General features: G+C 52.5%; 1 protein-coding gene across 1 annotated transcript; it reads left to right on the top strand.

Moving 5' to 3' along the window:
* Window positions 1-339: 339 nt before the first annotated feature.
* On the top strand, window positions 340-22,739 carry PAQR9 (progestin and adipoQ receptor family member 9). The gene has a single exon (XM_076052382.1). The coding sequence runs from the start codon at window positions 836-838 to the stop codon at window positions 1,895-1,897; it is 1,062 nt and encodes a 353-aa protein (XP_075908497.1). The 5' UTR covers window positions 340-835; the 3' UTR covers window positions 1,898-22,739.
* The last annotated feature ends 1,326 nt before the right edge of the window (window positions 22,740-24,065 follow it).

Below are 24,065 nucleotides of genomic sequence, written 5' to 3' on the forward strand. Positions count from 1 at the left end.
TTACCGGGGCTGGCGTCTGGCCTTGGTGCTGAAACAACGCGATGCGACTTAACCGCCCGCAGCTGCGCGTGCGCTATCGCCGATTTATTTGAACATGGATTCGAATTAAACGGGGATGAGAACTCGATAAAAAAATAACGTGCGCGCGCAGCCCAGCGATGAAGTCGACAGTGGTGGTTGTCCTGTACGGAGAGACCCGCCCCGTCATAGGAACGTGGAAAGTCAACCGCTGACCGACTCGGGGCTGTGACTCTGAGCCGGGCGCCGGATGCGTGAGGACGTCACGGCGGGGCGTTCCGCTGTCGTGCGGGGAGCCACCGGGAGTCATGCCGGGAGGTCCGACGCGGGCACTGCAGCCGGGCAGGCCTCCACGACTCGCGCGGGAACAGCGATTCCGCCTCCTCTTCTCATCTCCGTAGCGTGACGCGCCAATGATGCACGCATCCCCACACCGCAGTCGGCTCTCTCCTCCTCTGCCGCGCGCGTCCTCCTCTCTCGCTCCGCTCGGCGTAACGCCGCCGGCCGCCTGAGCATGCTGCTCACGCCGACGCCGCCGTCGCTGCTGCTGCTGCTGATGTCGACGCAGTCCTTGAGCGCTCTCGAGGGGGTTGCTGCTGCTGCTGCTGCTGCGTGGCCGCGTTCCCCTCGCCCCTTGAGTGCCGCGGCGGCCTGAAGCGCCGCGTCGCGCGTGCCGACCGCGCATCTGTAGCGGCAGAGGTCAGAGAGGACGAGCGGTCTCGCAGAGCTTGACGAGAGGCTGACGCCAAGTGCGGGAGAGAGAGCGAGCGAGGGGGAGAGCGAGAGAGGGGGAGAGCGAGCGAGCGAGAGAGACACGATGGAGGAGAGGCGCAAGCCGTCGCTGGTGCTGTCCAGCCAGATGCCGGTGCAGGCGCTGGAGCGCTTCATCACGTCTGGCTACCGCAGCCCCGGCTACAGCGCGGCGCAGTGCCTGCGCTCGGCCTTCATGTGCACCAACGAGACGCTCAACTTCTGGACGCACTTCCTGCCGCTCTTCGTGTGTCTCGCCAAGTTCTGGCAGCTGCTGCTCCTGCAGCAGCAGCAGCAGGGCGACGCGCAGCAGCAGCTGTGGCCGCTGTGCGCGTACGCGATCGGAGTGTGCTTCGTGTTCACGTTCAGCAGCGTGGCGCACCTCTTCAACGCCATGTCGCTGCGTGTGCGCGACCTCTGCTACTACTTCGACTACGGCGCCGTGAGCATCTACGGGGCGGGCGCGTCCATCGCCTACTACCACTACGTGAACCCCAGCCTCAAGGTACTCGACCGGGGCTTCATGTCCGAGTGGCTGCGAGAGCGCTCGCCGCGGCTGCTCGACCCGAACGCGCACGGCGTCTTCTGCGCCCTGCTCGACCGCCTCTTCAAGCCCCTGGCGTTCGCCTTCTCCGTCGTCTGCACCGTCGCCTGCTGCCTCAGCCGCCTCAAGCGATGCAAGCACCGCTACGCCATCCGCACGCTCGTCTTCCTTCTGCCGCAGACCCTGACGCTGCCCGTCACGGCCGACCTGCTCGTCTTCTGGCCCGACGTGCGTCACATCACCGCCGCCTTCGCCGCCAACTTCGTGCGCCACTTCACGTGGCTATTCCTGGCGGCGCTCTTCAACATCAGCAAGCTGCCCGAGCGGTGCCTGCCCGGCGCCTTCGACATCGTGGGCCACAGCCACCAGTGGTTCCACCTCTTCACCTTCCTCGCCATCCTCGACGAGATGTACATGATCGAGGAGGCCATGTCGGCCCACCTCGGGGGCCTCCCGGGCGCCGCGCCCGACTTCGCGTCCACCGTGGGCTTCATGCTGGCGCTCATCGGCTGCACGTGGGCCATCATCTACGTGTTCAGCAGGTTCACCGGGCGCCGGGCGGACGGCGGGGACAAGGACAAGTAGCCTCGCCGCCTCGTCCTCGCGGCGGCGAGCACAACGAGCCCGCTCGTGTGTCTGTGTGTGTCTGTCACTTGTGTGTGTGTCTGTGTCTGTCACTTGTGTCTGTGTGTGTCTGTCACTTGTGTGTGTGTCTGTGTGTGTGTCTGTCACTTGTGTCTGTGTCTGTCACTTGTGTGTGTGTCTGTGTGTGTGTCTGTCACTTGTGTGTGTGTCTGTGTCTGTCACTTGTGTGTGTGTCTGTGTCTGTCACTTGTGTGTGTGTGTCTGTGTGTGTGTCTGTGTCTGTCACTTGTGTGTGTGTGTGTCTGTCACTTGTGTGTGTGTGTCTGTCACTTGTGTGTGTGTGTGTCTGTGTCTGTCACTTGTGTGTGTGTCTGTCACTTGGTTGTGTGTGTCTGTCACTTGTGTGCGTGTGTCTGTGTGTGTCTGTGTCTGTCACGTGTGTGTGTGTCTGTCACTTATGTGTGTGTGTGTCTGTGTCTGTCACTTGTGTGTGTGTGTCTGTGTGTGTCTTTTTGTCACTTGTGTATCTGTCACGTGTGTGTGTGTCTTTCTGTCACTTCTGTGTGTGTGTCTGTGTGTGTGTCTTTCTGTCACTTGTGTATCGGTCACGTGTGTGTGTGTCTGTCACTTGTGTATCTGTCACGTGTGTGTGTGTCTGTGTGTGTGTGTGTCTGTGTGTGTGTCTTTCTGTCACTTGTGTATCAGTCACGTGTGTGTGTCTTTCTGTCACTTGTGTATGTCACGTGTGTGTGTGTGTGTCTGTCACTTGTGTGTGTGTGTGTCTGTGTGTGTCTTTCTGTCACTTGTGTATCTGTCACGTGTGTGTGTCTGTGTCTGTCACTTGTGTGTGTGTGTCTGTGTGTGTCTGTGTCTGTCACTTGTGTGTGTGTGTCTGTGTGTGTGTCTTTCTGTCACTTGTGTGTGTGTGTGTCTGTGTGTGTGTCTTTCTGTCACTTGTGTATCTGTCACGTGTGTGTGTGTGTGTCTGTGGGGAGCGGTGGTGTAGCGGTTAGCGCTGCGCTATGAACCTGGCGACCCGGGTTCTATTCCCGCTCACGGCCAACACCAGTGACGATCTGAACCGTTCCTGGGCCTCCCCAAGGTCGACTCGGCCTCAAATTAGTACCTGGTGCGGTGTGTAAATATCGCCACTGGGGAGACAAAGGCGGCCGGTCGGGGTGTTGGCTACTCACCCCCTCGTGTGCCGTACAGACCTTCACAGGTGCTCGCTATCAGCACTTGCCCCTACAGTCTGTTAAAGCTACACGGGGATCTTTGTCTTTTTTGTGTGTGTGTTCTCCCATTCCGCCTCTCTTAGACTACACAAGCATGCGTGCTCTCCCACCCTCCCCGTCTCCTAAGTGCACAGGCATGCGTGAGGTGCGTGTGTTCTCGCTCTCTCTCTCTCAGATATGTGGAGTGGCCGGGAAAGTACCAAGGGTGCTTGACATTCATGTCGTCATTATCCAATGTATTTTATTCGTTTGTTAACGTATTTTACCCGGATAGCCCCTTGAGATGGTTTCACCCTGGGTACAGGTGGAACCATCTCATCATCATTTCGTTGCACACGGCCGAAAACCGGCAGATTGTCCATATCAAGAACTACAACTAAAGCTGACAGATTGTCCACATCAAGACCCATAGCTACAGCTGACAGATTGTCCATATCAAGAACCATAGCTGACAGATTGTCCATATCAAGAACCATAGCTACAGCTGACAGATTGTCCACATCAAGAGCCATAGCTGACAGATTGTCCATATCAAGAGCCATAGCTACAGCTGGCAGATTGTCTATATCAAGAGCCATAGCTACAGCTGATAGATTGTCCACATCAAGAACCATAGCTACAGCTGGCAGATTGTCCACATCAAGAACCATAGCTACAGCTGACAGATTGTCTATATCAAGAGCCATAGCTACAGCTGGCAGATTGTCTATATCAAGAGCCATAGCTACAGCTGATAAATTGTCCACATCAAGAACCATAGCTACAACTGACAGATTGTCCATATCAAGAACCATAGCTACAGCTGACAGATTGTCCATATCAAGAGCCATAGCTACAGCTGACAGATTGTCCACATCAAGAACCATAGCTACAGCTGACAGATTGTCCACATCAAGAACCATAGTTGACAGATTATCCACAACAATAGCCATAGCTACAACTGACAGATTGTCCATATCAAGAACCATAGCTACAGCTGGCAGATTGTCCATATCAAGAACCATAGCTACAGCTGACAGATTGTCTATATCAATAGCCATAGCTACAGCTGACAGATTGTCCATATCAAGAACCAGAGCTGACAGATTGTCCATATCAAGAACCATAGCTACAGCTGACAGATTGTCCACATCAAGAGCCATAGCTACAGCTGACAGATTTTCCATATCAAGAACCATAGTTACAGCTGGCAGATTGTCTATATCAAGAGCCATAGCTACAGCTGACAGATTGTCCACATCAAGAACCATAGCTACAGCTGACAGATTGTCCACATGAAGAACCATAGCTACAACTGACAGATTGTCCATATCAAGAACCATAGCTACAGCTGGCAGATTGTCCATATCAAGAACCATAACTACAGCTGGCAGATTGTCCACATCAAGAGCCATAGCTACAGCTGGCAGATTGTCTATATCAATAGCCATAGCTACAGCTGACAAATTGTCCATATCAAGAACCATAGCTGACAGATTGTCCATATAAAGAACCATAGCTACAGCTGAAAGATTGTCCACATCAAGAGCCATAGCTGACAGATTGCCCATATCAAGAGGCATAGCTGCAGCTGACAGATTGTCCATATCAAGAGCCATAGCTACAGCTGGCAGATTGTCCACATCAAGAACCATAGCTACAGCTGACAGATTGTCCACATCAAGAACCATAGCTACAGCTGCAGATTGTCTATATCAATAGCCATAGCTACAGCTGACAGATTGTCCATATCAAGAACCATAGCTGACAGATTGTCCATATCAAGAACCATAACTACAGCTGACATATTGTCCACATCAAGAGCCATAGCTGACAGATTGTCCATATCAAGAGCCATAGCTACAGCTGACAGATTGTCCATATCAAGAGCCATAGCGACAGCTGGCAGATTGTCTATTTCAAGAGCTATAGCTACAGCTGACAGATTGTCTACATCAAGAACCATAGCTACAGCTGGCAGATTGTCCACATCAAGAACCATAGCTACAACTGACAGATTGTCCTAATCAAGAACCATAGCTACAGCTGACAGATTGTCCACATCAAGAACCATAGCTACAGCTGACAGATTGTCTATATCAAGAGCCATAGCTACAGCTGACAGATTGTCCATATCAAGAACCATAGCTACAGCTGACAGATTGTCCACATCAAGAGCCATAGCTACAGCTGGCAGATTGTCTATATCAAGAACCATAGCTACAGCTGACAGATTGTCCACTTCAAGAACCATAGCTACAGCTGAAAGATTGTCCCTATCAAGAACCATAGCTATAGCTGACAGATTGTCCATATCAAGAACCATAGTTACAGCTGGCAGATTGTTTATATCAAGAACCATAGCTACAGCTGACAGATTGTTCACATCAGGAACCATTGCTACAGCTGACAGATTGTCCATATCAAGAACCATAGCTATAGCAGGCAAGACGTCCACAGCAATAGCTATTCTGACGAGCCGATTTTGCAGGGCTATGATGTAACAGCAACCGCAAAGCAGACAGCATTAACGACGCGCGGCTATGCTGTTGCATGATTAACAGAGCGACAATAGCCTTGTGTACCAGCTGTAGTGTATGTAACAGCTGTGCTGGTATTAGCTGTATTAGTAACAGCTATAGCCATGTGTACCAGCTGTAGTGTCTCTAACAACTGTATTAGCATTAGCTGTATTTGTAACAGCTATAATTATGTGTACCAGCTGCATTGTATGTAACAGCTGTATTGGTATCAGCTGTACTGGTATTAGCTATGTCCATGTATACCAGCTGTATGTTATGTAACAGCTGTATCGGTATCAGCTGTATTTGTAACAGCTATAGTCAGTTATACCAGCTGTAGTGTATGTAACAGCTGCGTTGGCTACAACTGCAGTGGTGTGGGACAGCTGTTGTCTACCAGCTGTAGTGGTGTGTCACAGCTGCAGTGGTAACAGCTGTAGTGGTGTGTGACAGCTGTTTTGTACCAGCTGTAGTGGTGTGTCACAGCTGTTGTGTACCAGTTGTAGTGGTTTGTCACAGCTGCAGTGGTAACAGCTGTAGTGGTGTGTGACAGCTATTTTGTACCAGCTGTAGTCGTGTGTCACAACTGTTGTGTACCAGCTGTAGTGGTGTGTGACAGCTGTTGTGTAACAGCTGTAGTGATGTGTCACAGCTGTTGTGTACCAGCTGTAGTGGTGTGTCACAGCTGTTGTGTACCAGCTGTAGTGGTGTGTGACAGCTGTTGTGTAACAGCTGTAGTGGTGTGTCACAGCTGTTGTGTACCAGCTGTAGTGGTGTGTCACAGCTGTTGTGTAACAGCTGTAGTGATGTGTCACAGCTGTTGTGTACCAGCTGTAGTGGGGTGTCACAGCTGTTGTGTAACAGCTGTAGTGGTGTGTCACAGCTGTTGTGTACCAGCTGTAGTGGTGTGTCACAGCTGTTGTGTACCAGCTGTAGTGGTGTGTCACAGCTGCAGTGGTAACAGCTGTAGTGGTGTGTGACAGCTGTTTTGTACCAGCTGTAGTGGTGTGTCACAACTGTTGTGTACCAGCTGTAGTGGTGTGTGACAGCTGTTGTGTAACAGCTGTAGTGATGTGACACAGCTGTTGTGTACCAGCTGTAGTGGTGTGTCACAGCTGTTGTGTACCAGCTGCAGTGGTGTGTCACAGCTGTTGTGTAACAGCTGTAGTGGTGTGTGACAGCTGTTGTGTAACAGCTGTAGTGTTGTGTCAAAACTGTTGTGTACCAGCTGTAGTGGTGTGTGACAGCTGTTGTATAACAGCTATAGTGGTGTGTCACAGCTGTTGTGTACCAGCTGTAGTGGTGTGTCACAGCTGTTGTGTACCAGCTGTAGTGGTGTGTGACAGCTGTTGTGTAACAGCTGTAGTGGTGTGTCACAGCTGTTATGTACCAGCTGTAGTGGTGTGTCACAGCTGTTGTGTAACAGCTGTAGTGTTGTGTCACAGCTGTTGTGTACCAGCTGTAGTGGTGTGTCACAACTGTTGTGTACCAGCTGTAGTGGTGTGTGACAGCTGTTGTGTAACAGCTGTAGTGATGTGTCACAGCTGTTGTGTACCAGCTGTAGTGGTGTGTCACAGCTGTTGTGTACCAGCTGTAGTGGTGTGTGACAGCTGTTGTGTAACAGCTGTAGTGGTGTGTCACAGCTGTTGTGTACCAGCTGTAGTGGTGTGTCACAGCTGTTGTGTAACAGCTGTAGTGGTGTGTGACAGCTGTTGTGTAACAGCTGTAGTGTTGTGTCAAAACTGTTGTGTACCAGCTGTAGTGGTGTGTGACAGCTGTTGTATAACAGCTGTAGTGGTGTGTCACAACTGTTGTGTACCAGCTGTAGTGGTGTGTCACAGCTGTTGTGTACCAGCTGTAGTGGTGTGTGACAGCTGTTGTGTAACAGCTGTAGTGGTGTGTCACAGCTGTTATGTACCAGCTGTAGTGGTGTGTCACAGCTGTTGTGTAACAGCTGTAGTGGTGTGTGACAGCTGTTGTGTAACAGCTGTAGTGTTGTGTCACAGCTGTTGTGTACCAGCTGTAGTGGTGTGTGACAGCTGTTGTGTAACAGCTGTAGTGGTGTGTCACAGCTGTTTTGTAACATCTGTAGTGGTGTGTGACAGCTGTTGTGTAACAGCTGTAGTGGTGTGTGACAGCTGCAGTGGTAACAGCTGTAGTGGTGTGTCACAGCTGTTGTGTAACATCTGTAGTGGTGTGTGACAGCTGTTGTGTAGCAGCTGTAGTGGTGTGTGACAGCTGCAGTGGTAACAGCTGTAGTGGTGTGTCACAGCTGTTGTGTACCAGCTGTAGTGGTGTGTCACAGCTGCAGTGGTACAAGCTGTAGTGGTGTGTGGTTGCGATCTGCTGCCGTTGAGCAGTGGAGGTGACGTCAGCGTCACGAGCCTACTGACCCAATGCGCTCAGGTTAGAGTCCTGGTCAGCACGCTGCTCTGCCAGGGCGACTTGGACTTTAATGAGTGCCTGATTCGTGAGTGTGGTAGTGTAGCGGGTAGCGCTACGCTGCGCTACGAACCCTGGCCACCCGTGTTCGATTCCCGCTCACGGCCAACACCAGTGACGATTATCTGAACCAGTCTTGGGCCTTCCCTAGGTCGACTCAGCCTCAAAATGAGTACCTGGTACTGTGTGTAAACATCGCCACTGGGGAGACGAAGGCGGTCGGGCGTGGTGTTGGCCATCCACCCCCTCGTGTGCCGTTCCGGCCTCTATAGGTACTCGCTAACAGCACTTGCCACAACAGTCTGTTAAAGGCTACAGGGGGATCTTTGTCTTTATGGAAACATCAGCCCTGGGGGGAGAGGGGGGGGAGTCAAAGGCACAGCCAACCTCACAGTGTGCCGTGCCACCCTCTTGATAGGTGCTCGCTAACAGCGCCTGCCCGAGACGCAGTGCGGTGGTATGGTGTACGCGTGTGCATGTGGATCACTGTTGGTATGTACCGGACACGATCAAGCTACGTCACACGGGGGGAGGGTGGGGGTCCGACAACCTACATAACAAGAAGCGCAAATATTTTGTTTCGTAGAATTCGCTAAAAAAATTGCCCCATCAATATTTAAAGAATCCTCGATGCCACGTGGTGAATAGGAGACGGCGGTGGCGGTCCACGTCACTAAGCGGCGGTCCCTTCCACAGCCACCGCGTGCGGATCCGGAGGCCCGCGGGTTGCCGACCCTTGACCTCGGTGCGGAGGAGTCCGAGCGTTGACCTCTCCCGTGCGTTCTGTCGGTCTCATCGCGACGCCTCGCTGTGATCGTTCGCGTCGCGTGGGAGAATACAGACACCACAATAGATCAACAGACGAGACTCGTCCTTCACGTGCCCGTGTCTCCACCACCACCACCATCAACACAACCACCGCGGGGTGTCCTTTATACAACCCCGTCGGCCCCACGCCCTCATTCAGTGCAAGCAAACTCGTTGTTATTACGAGTGTGTTGTACGGCCACACGTGGATAATGATCGCTATGTCACACAATTTTTGGTCCTGGGTACTAAGTGTTATTTTTTAAATTGCTTATGCCTAAATAGTATAGAAAATGGCTCTTATTATTCCCCACAAACTTTGCTTTTGTGACCGGGACTTTACGTAAAGAAATGACACAAATGCACACCACGTTTTGTCGTTGAAAATAGGTACATTTCAAAATATCACTGTCCTGGTCACAAAAGCAAAGTTTGGGGGGAATAATAATAGCCATTTTACGTACTTTTGAGGCATAAGCAATTAGGAAATAACACTTACTACCCAGGAACAAACATGTTTTTGTTACACAGTGTAATGATTTGAATGTATTTGAGCATATAAAGACTCTGTCCAGGACAATTCTATGCATACACGTCGACAGCACGGCACTAGGGGCCACGTTGTCCCTGCGTGTGGCAGCAGTATTGCTGCTCTTCAAGGAGCCAGATGCCGATGTCGAGGTCAGCTGCTGGCCACAACGAGAGGGCTTCAGGAGGGAGTTCCTTAGTGTCGCTTCGCCATTCTTCCTCCGTTGAAGGAAGCGCAGAACACCGTGGTTTTTACCATATGGTACGTAGTTTGGATGTACGTTGAACTTCTTTCGCACCGTACGTAGCCAATCGTGCTAATCGGAGATACGGGGGAAGGACAACAAACTAAACACACACAAAAAAACAGTTCTACATAAATTAGTTTCCAATCGAGATTTAAAAGGGCATAGCTACAGCGGGGCTCCTAATATCGGAAGGGCGTTCCAGACGGCCCAATAAGCGCACTTGAGAGCGCCCGCGTCGCAGTGACCGCCGTTGCTTGATGGCAATCCAGTGGACTCGTTGATGTGCTGACGCCGCGGTTGATGGCCACCGCCAGTGCCTTCGAGGAGGAATGTCAAAGGCAGGCGGTTGTGCGATGTTTGGGTCACCAATGAGGCGTTTAATGAATCGCAGCCAACGGAGTGAAACGGAACGCGCGCAAGGCCACGAGGCGTGCGTGTTGGCCTGTGACGTCACAAAGCACTAGGCGGCGGCCCAATCGCGGCCCTGCCCCCCTCCCGCAGATCGAGGTCGCGGCGAGACGCGTGCATGGGGAGCGGTGGCGCAGTGGTTAGCGCACTGCGCTACGAACCAGGCGACGAGAGTTCGATTTCCGCTCACGACCAACGCCAGTGGCGAATATTTTAACCCGGTTACAGGGGCCTCCTCTAGCTCGACTCAGCCGTAACATTAGTACCTGGTGAGATGTGTAAACATCAGCACTGGAGAGACAAAGGCGACCGGGCTTGGTTCTGGCCTTCATATAGGCGCTCGCCAATAGCATCGCCCCGCGTTGTAGGATTTACGAGTAAACTGCTGCTGTGACATCTCAGCGGATTAGGGACACGGGAATATGCGCGCGCGTGTCGGCGTGCGTGTGGCAGTCTGCCACAGCCCCACGCATCGCTACCGAAGGAGCCGGTGCTTATCCTGTGGCTCCATCAACGCCTTATGTTGTGTAACCGAGGGAGGATTAGAGCGGGTAAGCTGTGACCTCAAATCGCGCTCGGTTATATTGCAAACCCCGTGGAGCTGTGCACTTTTCAATCACCTCGATTGAAGACTCGTCTCTTGAAACGGCTTGTTGTGTTTAGTTTGTTGTGATTCCGCCCGCACCTCCCATTAGCCACGCTTGGTTAGATATGGCGCGAAAGAAGTTCAACGTACATACATGTAACCCAGTGGGGAGTCCAAAGAAAACATACATGGCATGTAGTTGTTGTGCTTGTTGTTGTTGGTCCTATTCACACCTTGAGAGCTCAGGAGCCGTCCATCCATTCCGGCTCCACGTTGCGCTGTCGCCGTGAAGCTGAATTCGCATGGGCCACGAGGCTGTGCGTCTAACACGCGTTGTGACTTCTTGTCGGTATTAACGAGAAAGAGCTCAACACGCTCGTGTCAGTAATTGGATATATTGATATATATTACAATATATAAATTATTATTATTATAATAGGCGACGTTATGGCCTATGAATTGACCCTTATTCACAGTAACACGGAGGAGTCCTTCATTGTGAAAATTTAAAAAACCTTCACATCGGTCAGATTAATGGGCACCTGTCTCTGTGACCCGGGCACTTTGCTCACGGCAGAGATGCAATCAGTGGGTGTCGTCTTCGCTGTGTGCGAGTTGAAGACGCGAGGCGCCACGTGCCAGCCAGCTGTAGTTACGCTTCCGCATATCAGGCGCTCGTTTCGGTCCCATCCGCATCGCGACGCCGCCGGCTCCGCCGCCGCTTTCGCTGTGGCTCGTGGCCGAGAAGTGCGACTGAGACTGCTGCTAGGAGCTGCCCAGCAATGTCCCCGATGACGGAGTCACAATAATCATCATCATCATCGTCGTCGTCGTCGGGCTTGACGCGCCTAACGTCGCCATTCAGTGGCCGGGCTCTGTCGCTCAACGCAAAAAGAGACGCGGAGCCCCGCGATCCACTCCCCGATTGATTGGTGAGATTCACGGCTCCCTTGTTAATTGAGGAGCAGCCCCCGCGGTGACGACGAGAGCGCCTGGAGCCGTGGCGTGGTGGGGCGCTGCGGGGGCGACAGACGGCGTTGGGCGGCGGTGGTGCCGTGAGCGGCGGCCGCTGCTCGCACGCCGCGCCGCACGCGGTCCGCACTGCCGCGTCGGTGCCTGTAGTGGTGGGGTCACCTGTCGGTGGGGTCACCTGTCGGTGGGGTCACCTGTCGGTGGGGTCACCTGTCGGTGGGGTCACCTTTCGGTGGGGTCACGTGTCGCCACCCGGGAGGGAGGCTCAGTATATTCACTTCCTCACTTACCCAGCAAAGCGTCGCCGAGTCTCAAGACCCTCATTGCAGGAGGGTCCTTGCGACTCACTCGGGCTGTGATGAACGATTCACTCGGGCTGTGATGAACGACTCACTCGTGCTGTGATGAACGACTCACTTGGACTGTGATGAACGACTCACTCAGGCTCTGACGAACGACTCACTCGGGCTGTGATGAACGACTCGGGCTGTGATGAACGACTCACTCGGGCTGTGATGAACGACTCGGGCTGTGATGAACGACTCGGGCTGTGATGAACGACTCACTCGGGCTGTGACTCACTCGGGCTGTGATGAGCGACTCACTCGGGCTGTGATGAGCGACTCACTCGGGCTGTGATGAACGACTCACTTGGGCTGTGATGAACGACTGACTTGGGCTGTGATGAACGACTCACTCGGGCTATGATGAACGACTCACTTGGGCTGTGATGAACGACTCGGGCTGTGATGAACGACTGACTTGGGCTGTGACTCACTCGGGCTGTGATGAGCGACTCACTCGGGCTGTGATGAGCGACTCACTCGGGCTGTGATGAACGACTCACTTGGGCTGTGATGAACGACTGACTTGGGCTGTGATGAACGACTCACTCGGGCTATGATGAACGACTCACTTGGGCTGTGATGAACGACTCGGGCTGTGATGAACGACTGACTTGGGCTGTGATGAACGACTGACTTGGGCTGTGATGAACGACTCGGGCTGTGATGAACGACTCACTCGGGCTGTTATGAACGACTCACTTGGGCCATGATGAACGACTCGGGTTGTGATGAACGACTCACTAGGGCTGTGATGAACGACTCACTAGGGCTGTGATGAACGACTCACTAGGGCTGTGATGAACGACTCACTAGGGTTGTGATGAACGACTCACTCGGGCTGTGATGAACGACTCACTTGGGCTGTGATGAACGACTCACTTGAGCTGTGATGAACGACTGACTTGGGCTGTGATGAACGACTCACTCGGGCTGTTATGAACGACTCACTTGGGCTATGATGAACGACTCGGGCTGTGATGAACGACTCACTTGGGCTGTGATGAACGACTCACTCGGGCTGTGATGAACGACTCACTTGGGCTGTGATGAACGACTCACTCGGGCTGTGATGAACGACTCACTCGGGCTGTGATGAACGACTCACTCGGGCTGTGATGAGCAACTCACTAGGGCTGTGATGAACGACTCACTTGGGCTGTGATGAACGACTCACTAGGGTTGTGATGAACGACTCACTTGGGCTGTGATGAACGACTCACTAGGGCTGTGATGAACGACTCACTAGGGCTGTGATGAACGACTCACTAGGGTTGTGATGAACGACTCACTTGGGCTGTGATGAACGACTCACTAGGGCTGTGATGAACGACTCACTAGGGCTGTGATGAACGACTCACTTGGGCTGTGATGAACGACTCACTAGGGCTGTGATGAACGACTCACTTGGGCTGTGATGAACGACTCACTTGAGCTGTGATGAACGACTGACTTGGGCTGTGATGAACGACTCACTCGGGCTGTTATGAACGACTCACTTGGGCTATGATGAACGACTCGGGCTGTGATGAACGACTCACTTGGGCTGTGATGAACGACTCACTCGGGCTGTGATGAACGACTCACTTGGGCTGTGATGAACGACTCACTCGGGCTGTGATGAACGACTCACTCGGGCTGTGATGCACGACTCACTCGGGCTGTGATGAGCAACTCACTAGGGCTGTGATGAACGACTCACTTGGGCTGTGATGAACGACTCACTAGGGTTGTGATGAACGACTCACTTGGGCTGTGATGAACGACTCACTAGGGCTGTGATGAACGACTCACTAGGGCTGTGATGAACGACTCACTAGGGTTGTGATGAACGACTCACTTGGGCTGTGATGAACGACTCACTAGGGCTGTGATGAACGACTCACTAGGGCTGTGATGAACGACTCACTTGGGCTGTGATGAACGACTCACTAGGGCTGTGATGAACGACTCACTCGGGCTGTGATGAACGACTCACTCGGGCTGTGATGAACGACTCACTCGGGCTGTGATGAACGACTCACTAGGGCTGTGATGAACGACTCACTCGGGCTGTGATGAACGACTCACTAGGGCTGTGATGAACGACTCACTTGGGCTGTGATGAACGACTCACTCGGGCTGTGATGAACGACTCACTAGGGCTGTGATGAACGACTCACTCGGGCTGTGATGAACGACTCACTAGGGCTGTGATGAACGACTCACTAGGGCTGTGATGAACGACTCACTAGGGCTGTGATGAACGACTCACTAGGGTTGTGATGAACGACTGACTTGGGCTGTGATGAACGACTCACTCGGGCTGTGATGAACGACTCACTAGGGTTGTGATGAACGACTCACTAGGGTTGTGATGAACGACTCACTTGGGCTGTGATGAACGACTCACTCGGGCTGTGATGAACGACTCACTCGGGCTGTGATGAACGACTCACTCGGGCTGTGATGAACGACTCACTCGGGCTGTGATGAACGACTCACTTGGGCTGTGATGAACGACTCACTCGGGCTGTGATGAACGACTCACTAGGGCTGTGATGAACGACTCACTAGGGCTGTGATGAACGACTCACTAGGGTTGTGATGAACGACTCACTAGGGTTGTGATGAACGACTGACTTGGGCTGTGATGAACGACTCACTAGGGCTGTGATGAGCGACTTACTTGGGCCGTCATGAGCGATTCAGGAATGGCGATTGGATTCAAGAGTTTATTTTGTTTCGGATTGACCTCGTTGGTTATTGTTTCCCTTGGGTTTCTGTCTCAATTTGCCCATATCGTTCGCTCCCCGTAACACCGACACATCACTCACTTATTGATTCAGGAACCCTGCTATTTTTGACCTCGCTCTCAGCGGCAATGCCAGCCAAATGGCTTCATGTTGGAACCCCCCTTCAGGGAGGGTGGGCTGATTCAACACAGACGGGAATATATGAACGTGTCACCGTACAGTCCTTGATAGCAGCGCTATATTGAGCCGTCTCAAGTCACCGCTCACTGCCCTGGGGGATGTTTTGTGTCCGTGGCGCTTCAGGCTCAGTGGGCTCCGGCGAGTGAGCGACCCCCTCGGCTGTGCTCTGGTCAGCCTCTGCTGAAGCCTCTCGCCAGGTTTGACGAATGTCGAAACTGCTCGGAGTCGTAGATTAAAAGGCAAATTCGACCCAGACGGCATCCACGTTAAGTCTATGCACTTGCGAAACTGCGTGCGGCCGTTCCTGTACAACACTTGACGCTAAAGCAGGGGGGTGTGCGTACTCAGGGTTGGTGACCCGGACGCCGGCAAGCGGAAGACGACTTCCTCTGTGAATTGCTGCTCGGGTTTTGTGGTTTGCCGTGCGCGTTGCTTCGTTTTGCTGGAACGTGGCCACGGGCCTACGGCGCCCAGATGCGGCTGGGCGTGTTGAGCCCTTGGCTCATTGCGTAACGAGGTGCCCGCAGGCTCTCGTCTGGCTGTGGCCTCCGATGAGCATCTCCACGGGGCACTCTCAAAACGTTGGCCCGCGTCCGCGAGGCTCCCGAAATACGCAAAGTATTTCAAAGGCTGGCGTAAACATTCCGAAGGATAAGTTTCTGGGGGTTATTTTTACTTCGGTAAATCTAATTTTAATTACTCCGCTGTAATTCACATTACACGAATGACATTCCATTTCATATCTCCCCCGATTAAAAAAGAAGAGTGTTTCGCCCATCGTTCAATTGGCCTACCACACATACATATGTTACCCAGAAGTATTTGTGTGAAACACACACAAGCCGGATTGGGGTTTTCCCCTTCTGTGGCTCATCAGCAGAGTCCGGCTTGTTAACCACACACTGGAGTGGGGTCTCAGCACTGTGACCCTAGCGACATCATGAGTTCGATTCCCGGCCGCAGCTGGCACGAGTCGCGAGCATAGATCTGAAGCGGTCCTGGGCCATCAGTGTAACAACAACAAAAAATTGGCATGAACCATTATATTATGTGTACGCACTCTTGGTTCTTTCGGTAAAGTCACGTAGATAGAAAATGAAAAATAAAACAAATTAAAATTTAATTAACAATAAAAGCAAGTGGGTTTTTTGCTTTTATTTTTAATTTTTTTGTATTTTTTTCATCTACGTGACTTTACCGAAAGAACCAAGAGTATGAATTCCTGCAGTCACGAAAGTTTGAAGTCATCATGTGTACGCTTCATGATCTATTATATTCCAATGTTGAACTCGAGACATGGAGTCCATATCTAAGCACGGCATGGCAGGTGTTTCTAGCTGAGTGTGGGACCCTGATATCGTGGCGGGGAATGACCCATCTGCAGAAGAATATTGAGAAACAGACTATATATAGGTTGGACAGGATGAGAGACGAGGAAGAAGAGGATCCAGTGAGGCATGGCACAGTCGCGCCGTCGCTCACAGACAGACAGAGACGTCTCGCCACGCGATGTTCGCGTCGATGTTTGTGGTTCCTTTTCCCTTTTGTTATTGTCGCTCTTGCTGGGATCGAATATCTCCACCAGATCTGGGGTTTGGTGAAAATTAATAATGAACCCAAATTCAAATGTTTATTTTTTTCATTCCCCCCCCCCCCTATTGCACATATTTCAGTGAGCAGGCCGAGATGATGACCTCCCTAGACATCACCGGTGGAGTTCGACTTCTATATTGGGGGGGGGGGGAGGGGACGGTGTGCGGTGGTGGCCCGAGAGAGCGTTCAGGGTTGGCATTGACGAGTCCGCGGGTCCGGTTGGTAGCCACTCAGTAGCGGCATAACGAGCAGGGCGTGAGGCAGGGGGTGCCTCGGCCCTCCACTGGTGGCCAAAGATGCAAATTGGTGGGGGGCTCTTGACAACCACCATGAGGTATGTTCTCAACAACAGTGTCAAAGAACACAGACGCATGCAATGATGTGATTAGGGCAAGAGGAGCCGCGCTAAAGAGTGGCCTCTCGGTGCGACCGTGCGAGACGAATCAAATCTTGGGGCCCCGCCTGACCGATTGCCGCACACGCCGAGCTGATGATGTTGTTACTACGCCACCGATCACGTAGTCGTTACTACGCCACTAGAGTCACTGTATTCGTGCATGACCATGGAAATGTCCTTCCTCTGGCCATCAGGTAAAAACAAACACCAGTGCAAATGTCAGCATGACCGTGAGTAGACATAGCTACATTAATCTTAACCTCGAGCTCCCGTTACTCAGCTCTGCTTGTTTAGGCTTTGAATGGCACTGCGGTGTTGTCACTTGTTGACCCAGGGTTTCTCGATGGGTTCTCACCTGGTTAAATAAAGGCAATAAATAAATGGCTTGCCAACTCGACCACCACCACGATTGCGCCGAAGGGAGTCGAGTGGCAGGATCCATCCCGCGTGATGCCGGAGCCTCGACTTGCGAGCGGAATGGCCCCTGCGATGGATGTGATCCATTGTGCCGGAAGAGGCCCTTGCGATTTCAGAATGTTGTGACATTTGGGACCCCATGCTGTAGGCGCAGGGGTGCATGCGCTGTTCGCCGCGGTCGTTAATCCCGTGCAGTGATGCCCGTACCACAATTGGAGTAAAATAACTGGTGGGGAAAGAATTCACGAAAATAATTACTTGAAAGACTGCGCGGCATGCATGTTTATCATACAAATAATGGATGTGGGGAAATTCCACCGGACAGGGAGATGAGACAACCCAGTTAACACGCAAAGTTGCGCCGACGTTGGCGCGCGTGGTTTCAACCGATGGGCCAACGTTGGCCCGACGTTCCACGTTTACCGATGGCGTTTGGTGCGGCGGGTGTTGGGGTTTGCGCACTCCACGTGTGTGTGCCCGGCTGACCCACGGACAGCTGATCCACCGAGATGTGGGGATCTTATACCTTTCCTAGGTTGGGCCTGTTCGTCCGTGACGAACTGGGGGGAAAGAGACGACGCGGACCGCCTTTTAAAAGACAAATTAATTCGCGGGAGTGTTCCCTCCAACGCGTCTTGGGTTGGAGTGGCGTTCTAAACTAAACTATTGTTTAGTTTAGAAACTAAACTATTGTTTAGTTTAGAAGCGACCCGACTATCACAAATGATAGCCCAACGAGGTCGCTGATCACCGCGTGGAAGTTAATAGCAGCAGCCAAATGACTCTGAACGCGTGACGCTGATTCTAAATGTCGAGGGGAACAAAGCCGGAGGACCCGGAGAAAAATCCACGTGACAACAGGGGGGGATCGAACCCACGACCTCCTGCATACCAGGCGAGGTTGTTAACATCTCCTCGCCACCGTGGCGACGCATGCTTATTTATTTATTTAAACGCCGCGTGTCTGGGAGCTTTCTCCCGAAGGTAACCTCCGTGGGGCACATTAGCTCGTCCGTAAATAAATCATCGTCCTCTCCGGCGCGCGTATGTGCGCACATCTATTATTGATCTCTTTCCGCTCTCAATGCACTCTGGGGGGGAGGGGAGGGGGGAGGGGAGGGGTCTTTGCGCGCTGCATTTGTAACCCCCCCGCTGCCCCCTCTCCAGGCCGCGTGCTCCGCGTTCCCACGACGCCGCGGCCTCCGTCTCCTCTCGCGAGCGAGCAGCGGCGTCTCGTCCGTGTGCGCGTGGCGCTTACGCCCCCAGCGTGTATTTAACTTCGTGCGTGCCGGCCTTCACGAGGTGCGTGCTTGCTTAAGGGCACTCGCCCTAACGGCCTGCTGAGAGGCTGTCGAGGGGATGAACTTCGCTACTTTGCGCGCGTTTGCTGCGCGCCGCATGAGCAAAGCGACGCGAGCGGGCAGCCGGAGGAAGCCCAATGCATGACGCATCTTGTCCTGACGATGCTTGACGCAGTTCCAAATATAATCTTCGTGGTGTCCTCATTGCTACATGCGGTTGTGACAATTGTTCTTTAACTTACCGGTAAAGCTGAAGCAATAATACTAATAATGATGACAGGCGCGTCGTTTAAACGTACCGAATGAGGAATCGTGAGAGATCGTTGGGATAGGCCACGCAACCTTCTGATGTCGATGCAGAGACTACAATATCACATTCAGGTGGTCAAGCACAGACAACCGCATTAGAAGCAAGCGAAGTGCATCGCTCTGATGCCTCCGACTTCGTATTTGTGGATCGGCCACTGCGTCGTTCTGGATGACCACATGGCAATCGCACGACGGTTCAGTACCCGGTGGTAGTAAGAATGCCATGGTCTAGCCCGCAAAGCCTCACCGGTGGTAGTAAGAATGCCATGGTCTAGCCCGCAAAGCCTCACCGGTGGTAGTAAGAATGCCATGGTCTAGCCCGCAAAGCCTCACCGGTGGTAGTAAGAATGCCATGGTCTAGCCCGCAAAGCCTCACCGAGTCTCAAGACTCTTCTTGTCAGGAGGGTCCTGCTCTATTGAGATGTCTGGCCAATTCCATTGGGAAGCGTTTCACCTGTTGGAGGAAAGCCGAGAGCCCGGAGAACAGCCACGCATTTGTCCGTCGATGCCACTCACGGCTCCGTAGAACGCAGCGAGCCAAGCAGCGATTTCTACTCTGACATGTCCATGTCACCTCGTAAATAATTAATTAGCCGTGACGAGTTTATACAATTGGACTCGCTAATGGTATAACCGGAGTATAAGTAAACAATTAAACCCGATTCGTTATTATCTATAATAAAAAAACCCAAGCATACGAGGGGACAACTCAAAAGCCCAACGGTGATTCAGTCTCTATGTAGACTTAGCCCATGACTGTGGTGCATTCTCCTCGCCACCTCCCAGCCTCATACCCACGGCACCTGTCATGCCCTGGTGGCTACCCAACCATGGAAGAGCCAGGCTCAGCCCTCGCTGGCTTCCAGGACCCGGTGAGGTGGAGCGCATTCAAGGCGAGTTGGTTGCACACGTGTACGTGGAACTTATTTCGCACCGTGCGCGGCAATCCGCGTTAATCGGAGTTGCGGGGGAAGGACAGCAAACTAAACACAAAAAGCAGTACCAAAAAAATGAGTTTTCAGTCTAGACTTAAAAGTAAGTAGCTCCCAGTGGCTTCCTAATATCGGAAGGAAGAACGTTCCAGACGGCCGCGGAAGTGCGTCTGAAAGCGCTAGATGCGGCGACCGCTCTTTGTTCGACGGTTGGCCAAAAGCCGCCGCCGCTGCTGCTGTGACGATGCCCGGAGTTCGCGTGATGACGGTTTACGCAAAATGTACGTGGAGTGTGAAATGGTTTTCAGCTGCCCTCAGTTACCTGAACCTGCTTCAGGAAACCTCATCCGTGGTCACCGAGCATCGACGATGTTTTTGAGCCGCTGGTGACGAGGAATTGGACTGCCGACTGCCGAGGGGTGAGTCGAGTGGCGGGACGCTGCCGATGGCACGACGCCTAGTCGCCACGAGGCGTCTGCGGACGCGTCGAAGGGGTGCGCTGTGAAACACATCGTCATGGGATGGAAACGCAGGCGTCAGGGACTTGCGCCGGCCTTGGTGCAGAGAGGCACGGTCCTGGAAAGCTTCTTCCGCCCTCATCGCCGACGAGCGCTGTCCCCGCGCAACGCCAGGTGGGATTCATCGCTGCTCCGAAGGACCATCGCTCGAAACGTCTGCAAAACACGTGACTGGGGGCTTTTCCACTTACAAAGGCAGCGTTCTGCATTGATGGTAGTGGCAGAGACTTTACGACCTGTAAACACAGTAAATGCATTAATACACAATGTTCAGGGTGTACGAAGCAATCTAATAACGTGACCCAAGTCTACCAGCCATGCACCATAATCAGTACGTATCAGACAAATTGGGATCGCACATATATGCAAACATGGGCAGTGGTGTATGGCGGAAGCGCTGTGAACTTGGGAGTCGTGGGACCACGATAACGAACTCCACAGAGTAACCAGCATCGTGTCAATAGAGGGGGCTGTAACACCGCGGTTATAATGCGGCGCTCTGAAGCCGGTGTCCCGAGTTCGAATCCTGACCACAGCTAACATCAGCGGTGGTATCAGATGCAATTCTGCTCGACGCCTATCACTGCGGCAATCGCCAGCAGTGCCTCGCGTCGCTCCACGTGGTTTGGCCACGGCAGACCGATGAGGTCCGCAAAGCCCCCCGTGAAAATAAAACCACGCACACGCATGTCTATGTGCTGCGAGTTGAACTTCTTTCGCACCGCACGTAGCCAACCGTGCTAATCGGAGGTGCGGGGTGGCCGCTGGAGATTGCGGAGGGGCAGTTCCGCGGCGAGCAATACGCGCAGGAGACAGACGTCGTCAGGAAGCGCCCCTTCGCTCTTGCATCGACGGGGCTCAGGTATCAGGAGGCTGGAGAAAGTGTCACCAGAGCCCAGTCTCCAGGCGCCTGTATCCACCGCGGGCCCCAAGGGACACCCGAAACGCCGGTGTTTCCACGCTGCCAGCTGTGTGGGGTTCAATCGAACCGCGTCTGGCTGCACCCACAATCGCCGTCTTCCAAATCGACGAACCATCACTCGCACGCTAGAGGCGTGCGTGTCCTGGTCCTCCTGCCCGTGGCGTATGGCGGGGGGGGGGTTGTTTTCTTCTTCTTCATGACTGGCAGTGACTCGATAGGTGCACGTTAAGAACGCGGGACGCAACGTTTTGCACCAGATGCCGAGTGCAGGAGAGAAGAATCCACCACCGCTCATCGTCGCCGGCTCCACGACCACGCTTCCTCTGGGCGGGTTGGCAGCAATGTCCGACGGTTCGGTTCAGGATAATTGCGCGTGACTTTATTTGTTGTTGTTGACAAAATCTTGCACTGCGCAGGGCAGGACACCGTGTGGGTACGCAAATAATACGCCCAGATGGCCAGCGTACTGATCTGTGACCCTGCTGAGCGGGTGTCCAGGATTAGATCGCCACACGAAGATTCACCCGCCGCTCCCCCCCCCCCCCCCCCCCCACCACTACTCAGCATCTAAGCACCCGGCTCTTAGTTTGTGGAGATCAGATGATCACAGCCCGTGGCTCAGAGCTGCAGCAGCTGCTGCAGCTGCAGCAGAAGCAGCAGTAGCAGCTGCAGCAGCAGCAGCTCGTCCACGGGTTGAAGTAAATCTCGGGGCACGTGTTGGAGCAGGGGAACGGCTCCACCATTCAAATTAATTAGTAAATGTTACCTTCTCATAATTGTAGTCAAGTACAATTATTAACGGGTATTAATCTCAAGAATCCCGAGGGTACAGACACCACTGATGAATCGGTGGTAGTTGAATATTAAAAGCGCGGGTCAGTCAATATGAGAACCACAAAGCTGTCAACCCATGCGGTTTAGCCGTATTCTTGTGCAGGGAAATTGAGTTTTCAGGTCTATGCGGCGTACAGCCGTTTCAATAGGGCGACAACACGTCTCTGTTCGTGTGTTTATCTGTTGTGATGGCTCTTTGTCGGATGAACGTTGAGATTTATAAGGATGCACGGGGTGACCAATTGAATGGATCTGTAACAAGGTGAGGGCACTGATCAGGGGTTGACAGGTTACGGCACCACGGGCACGAGGCGGCTCCCTTTGACTGGGGGTGGTGTCACTGCGAGCATTGAGGCCCCTTGCACCGCAGAGCTGAGAGGGAGAGTCACTGGTTGAATGTGCATTGCCGATGTCAGCGGTTTGTTGCGATTATAAAACCGAGTGTTAACGTCCACGTGAGAGGTTACCACTCATTCTAAACCGTGTTATTTTACAACAACAACAACAACAAAGCCCTCTCTTGCAGAGGTGAAGAGCCGATTTGGGGTTTTTTTGGGGCCGTAGAGCCCACTGTTGAGTGTCGCCGAGTCACTGCGTGCCGTCAAATAATAATAAAAACAATGAAATGTTGAACGGACTTGGATTTTTTTTTCTGCAGACGTCTCATCGATTAAATTTACAAGGCACGTTACTTGGCGGGATTGCGAGGATGACATTGCAAGAGGGAAGGAAGGCGATGGCCTCGCAATCATCACGCGCCCTAGCCGTGTCAGCTCCACTGCGAGACCCGTGTCTGGGGCCTCCTGCTGGGGGGCTGGAGGGGGGCTAGAGGGGGGCTAGAGGGGGGGCTGGAGGGGGGCTAGAGGGGGGCTACTGCTGGGGGGCTGGAGGGGGGTTAGAGGGGGGCCTCCTGCTGGGGGGCTGGAGGGGGGCAGAGGGAGGCTGGAGGGGGGCTGGAGGGGGGCTAGAGGGGGGCTAGAGGGGGGCTGCGTGCTCCGTCCACGGGGGGGGGGGTAGAAACTCGACCTGCCCGAAGCCCTCTCGTGGCGATGGACGCAACAAATGACCTATTACTAACTACTATTATTACTACTAACTATTACTAACTACTATCACTAACTACTACTATTACTACTACTAACTATTACTAACTACTATCACTAACTACTACTATTACTACTACTAACTATTACTAACTACTATTACTAACTACTACTATTACTACTAACTATTACTACTATTACTAACTACTACTAACACTACTACTATTACTAACTACTATTACTAACCACTACTAATACTATTAACTACTATTACTACTACTATTACTAACTACTATCACTAACTACTATTACTACTACTAACTATTACTAACTACTATTACTAACTACCACTATTACTACTACTAACTATTACTACTATTACTAACTACTACCAACACTACTACTAACTATTACTAACTACTATTACTAACCACTACTAATACTATTAACTACTATTACTACTAACTATTACTAACTATTATTACTAACTACTACTAATACTATTAACTACTACTAACTATTACTAACTACTATTACTAACTACTACTAATACTATTAACTACTACTAACTATTACTAACTACTACTAACTAGCAGCTCAAGCAAGCGGCTTTGTCATCATCCTCATCATCGTCGCGTGGAAATGTTCAGCAGCAGCAGCAGGCAAATCGTCTCTACGCGTGGTGACGCTGATTCTGAATGTGGAGGGGAAAACCCGGAGAGAAATCCACGCGACCACGGGGAGAGAGACCCGCAAACTCGAAATACTCAGCAGCAGCAGCAGGCACCGTCAGGGTCGAGATGGAACCCACGACCTCCTGCACACTAGGCGAGGTAGTCAACATCTCATAGCCACAGCAGCAGCAGGCATCATCAGGCTCAAGGATGGAACCCACGACCTCCTGCACACCAGGCGA

This window comes from Petromyzon marinus, chromosome 55 (genome assembly GCF_048934315.1).
Source record: "Petromyzon marinus isolate PM22_M1 ecotype Great Lakes invasive population chromosome 55, UKy_Petmar_22M1.pri1.0, whole genome shotgun sequence".
In the NCBI taxonomy this organism is placed as follows: domain Eukaryota; kingdom Metazoa; phylum Chordata; class Hyperoartia; order Petromyzontiformes; family Petromyzontidae; genus Petromyzon; species Petromyzon marinus.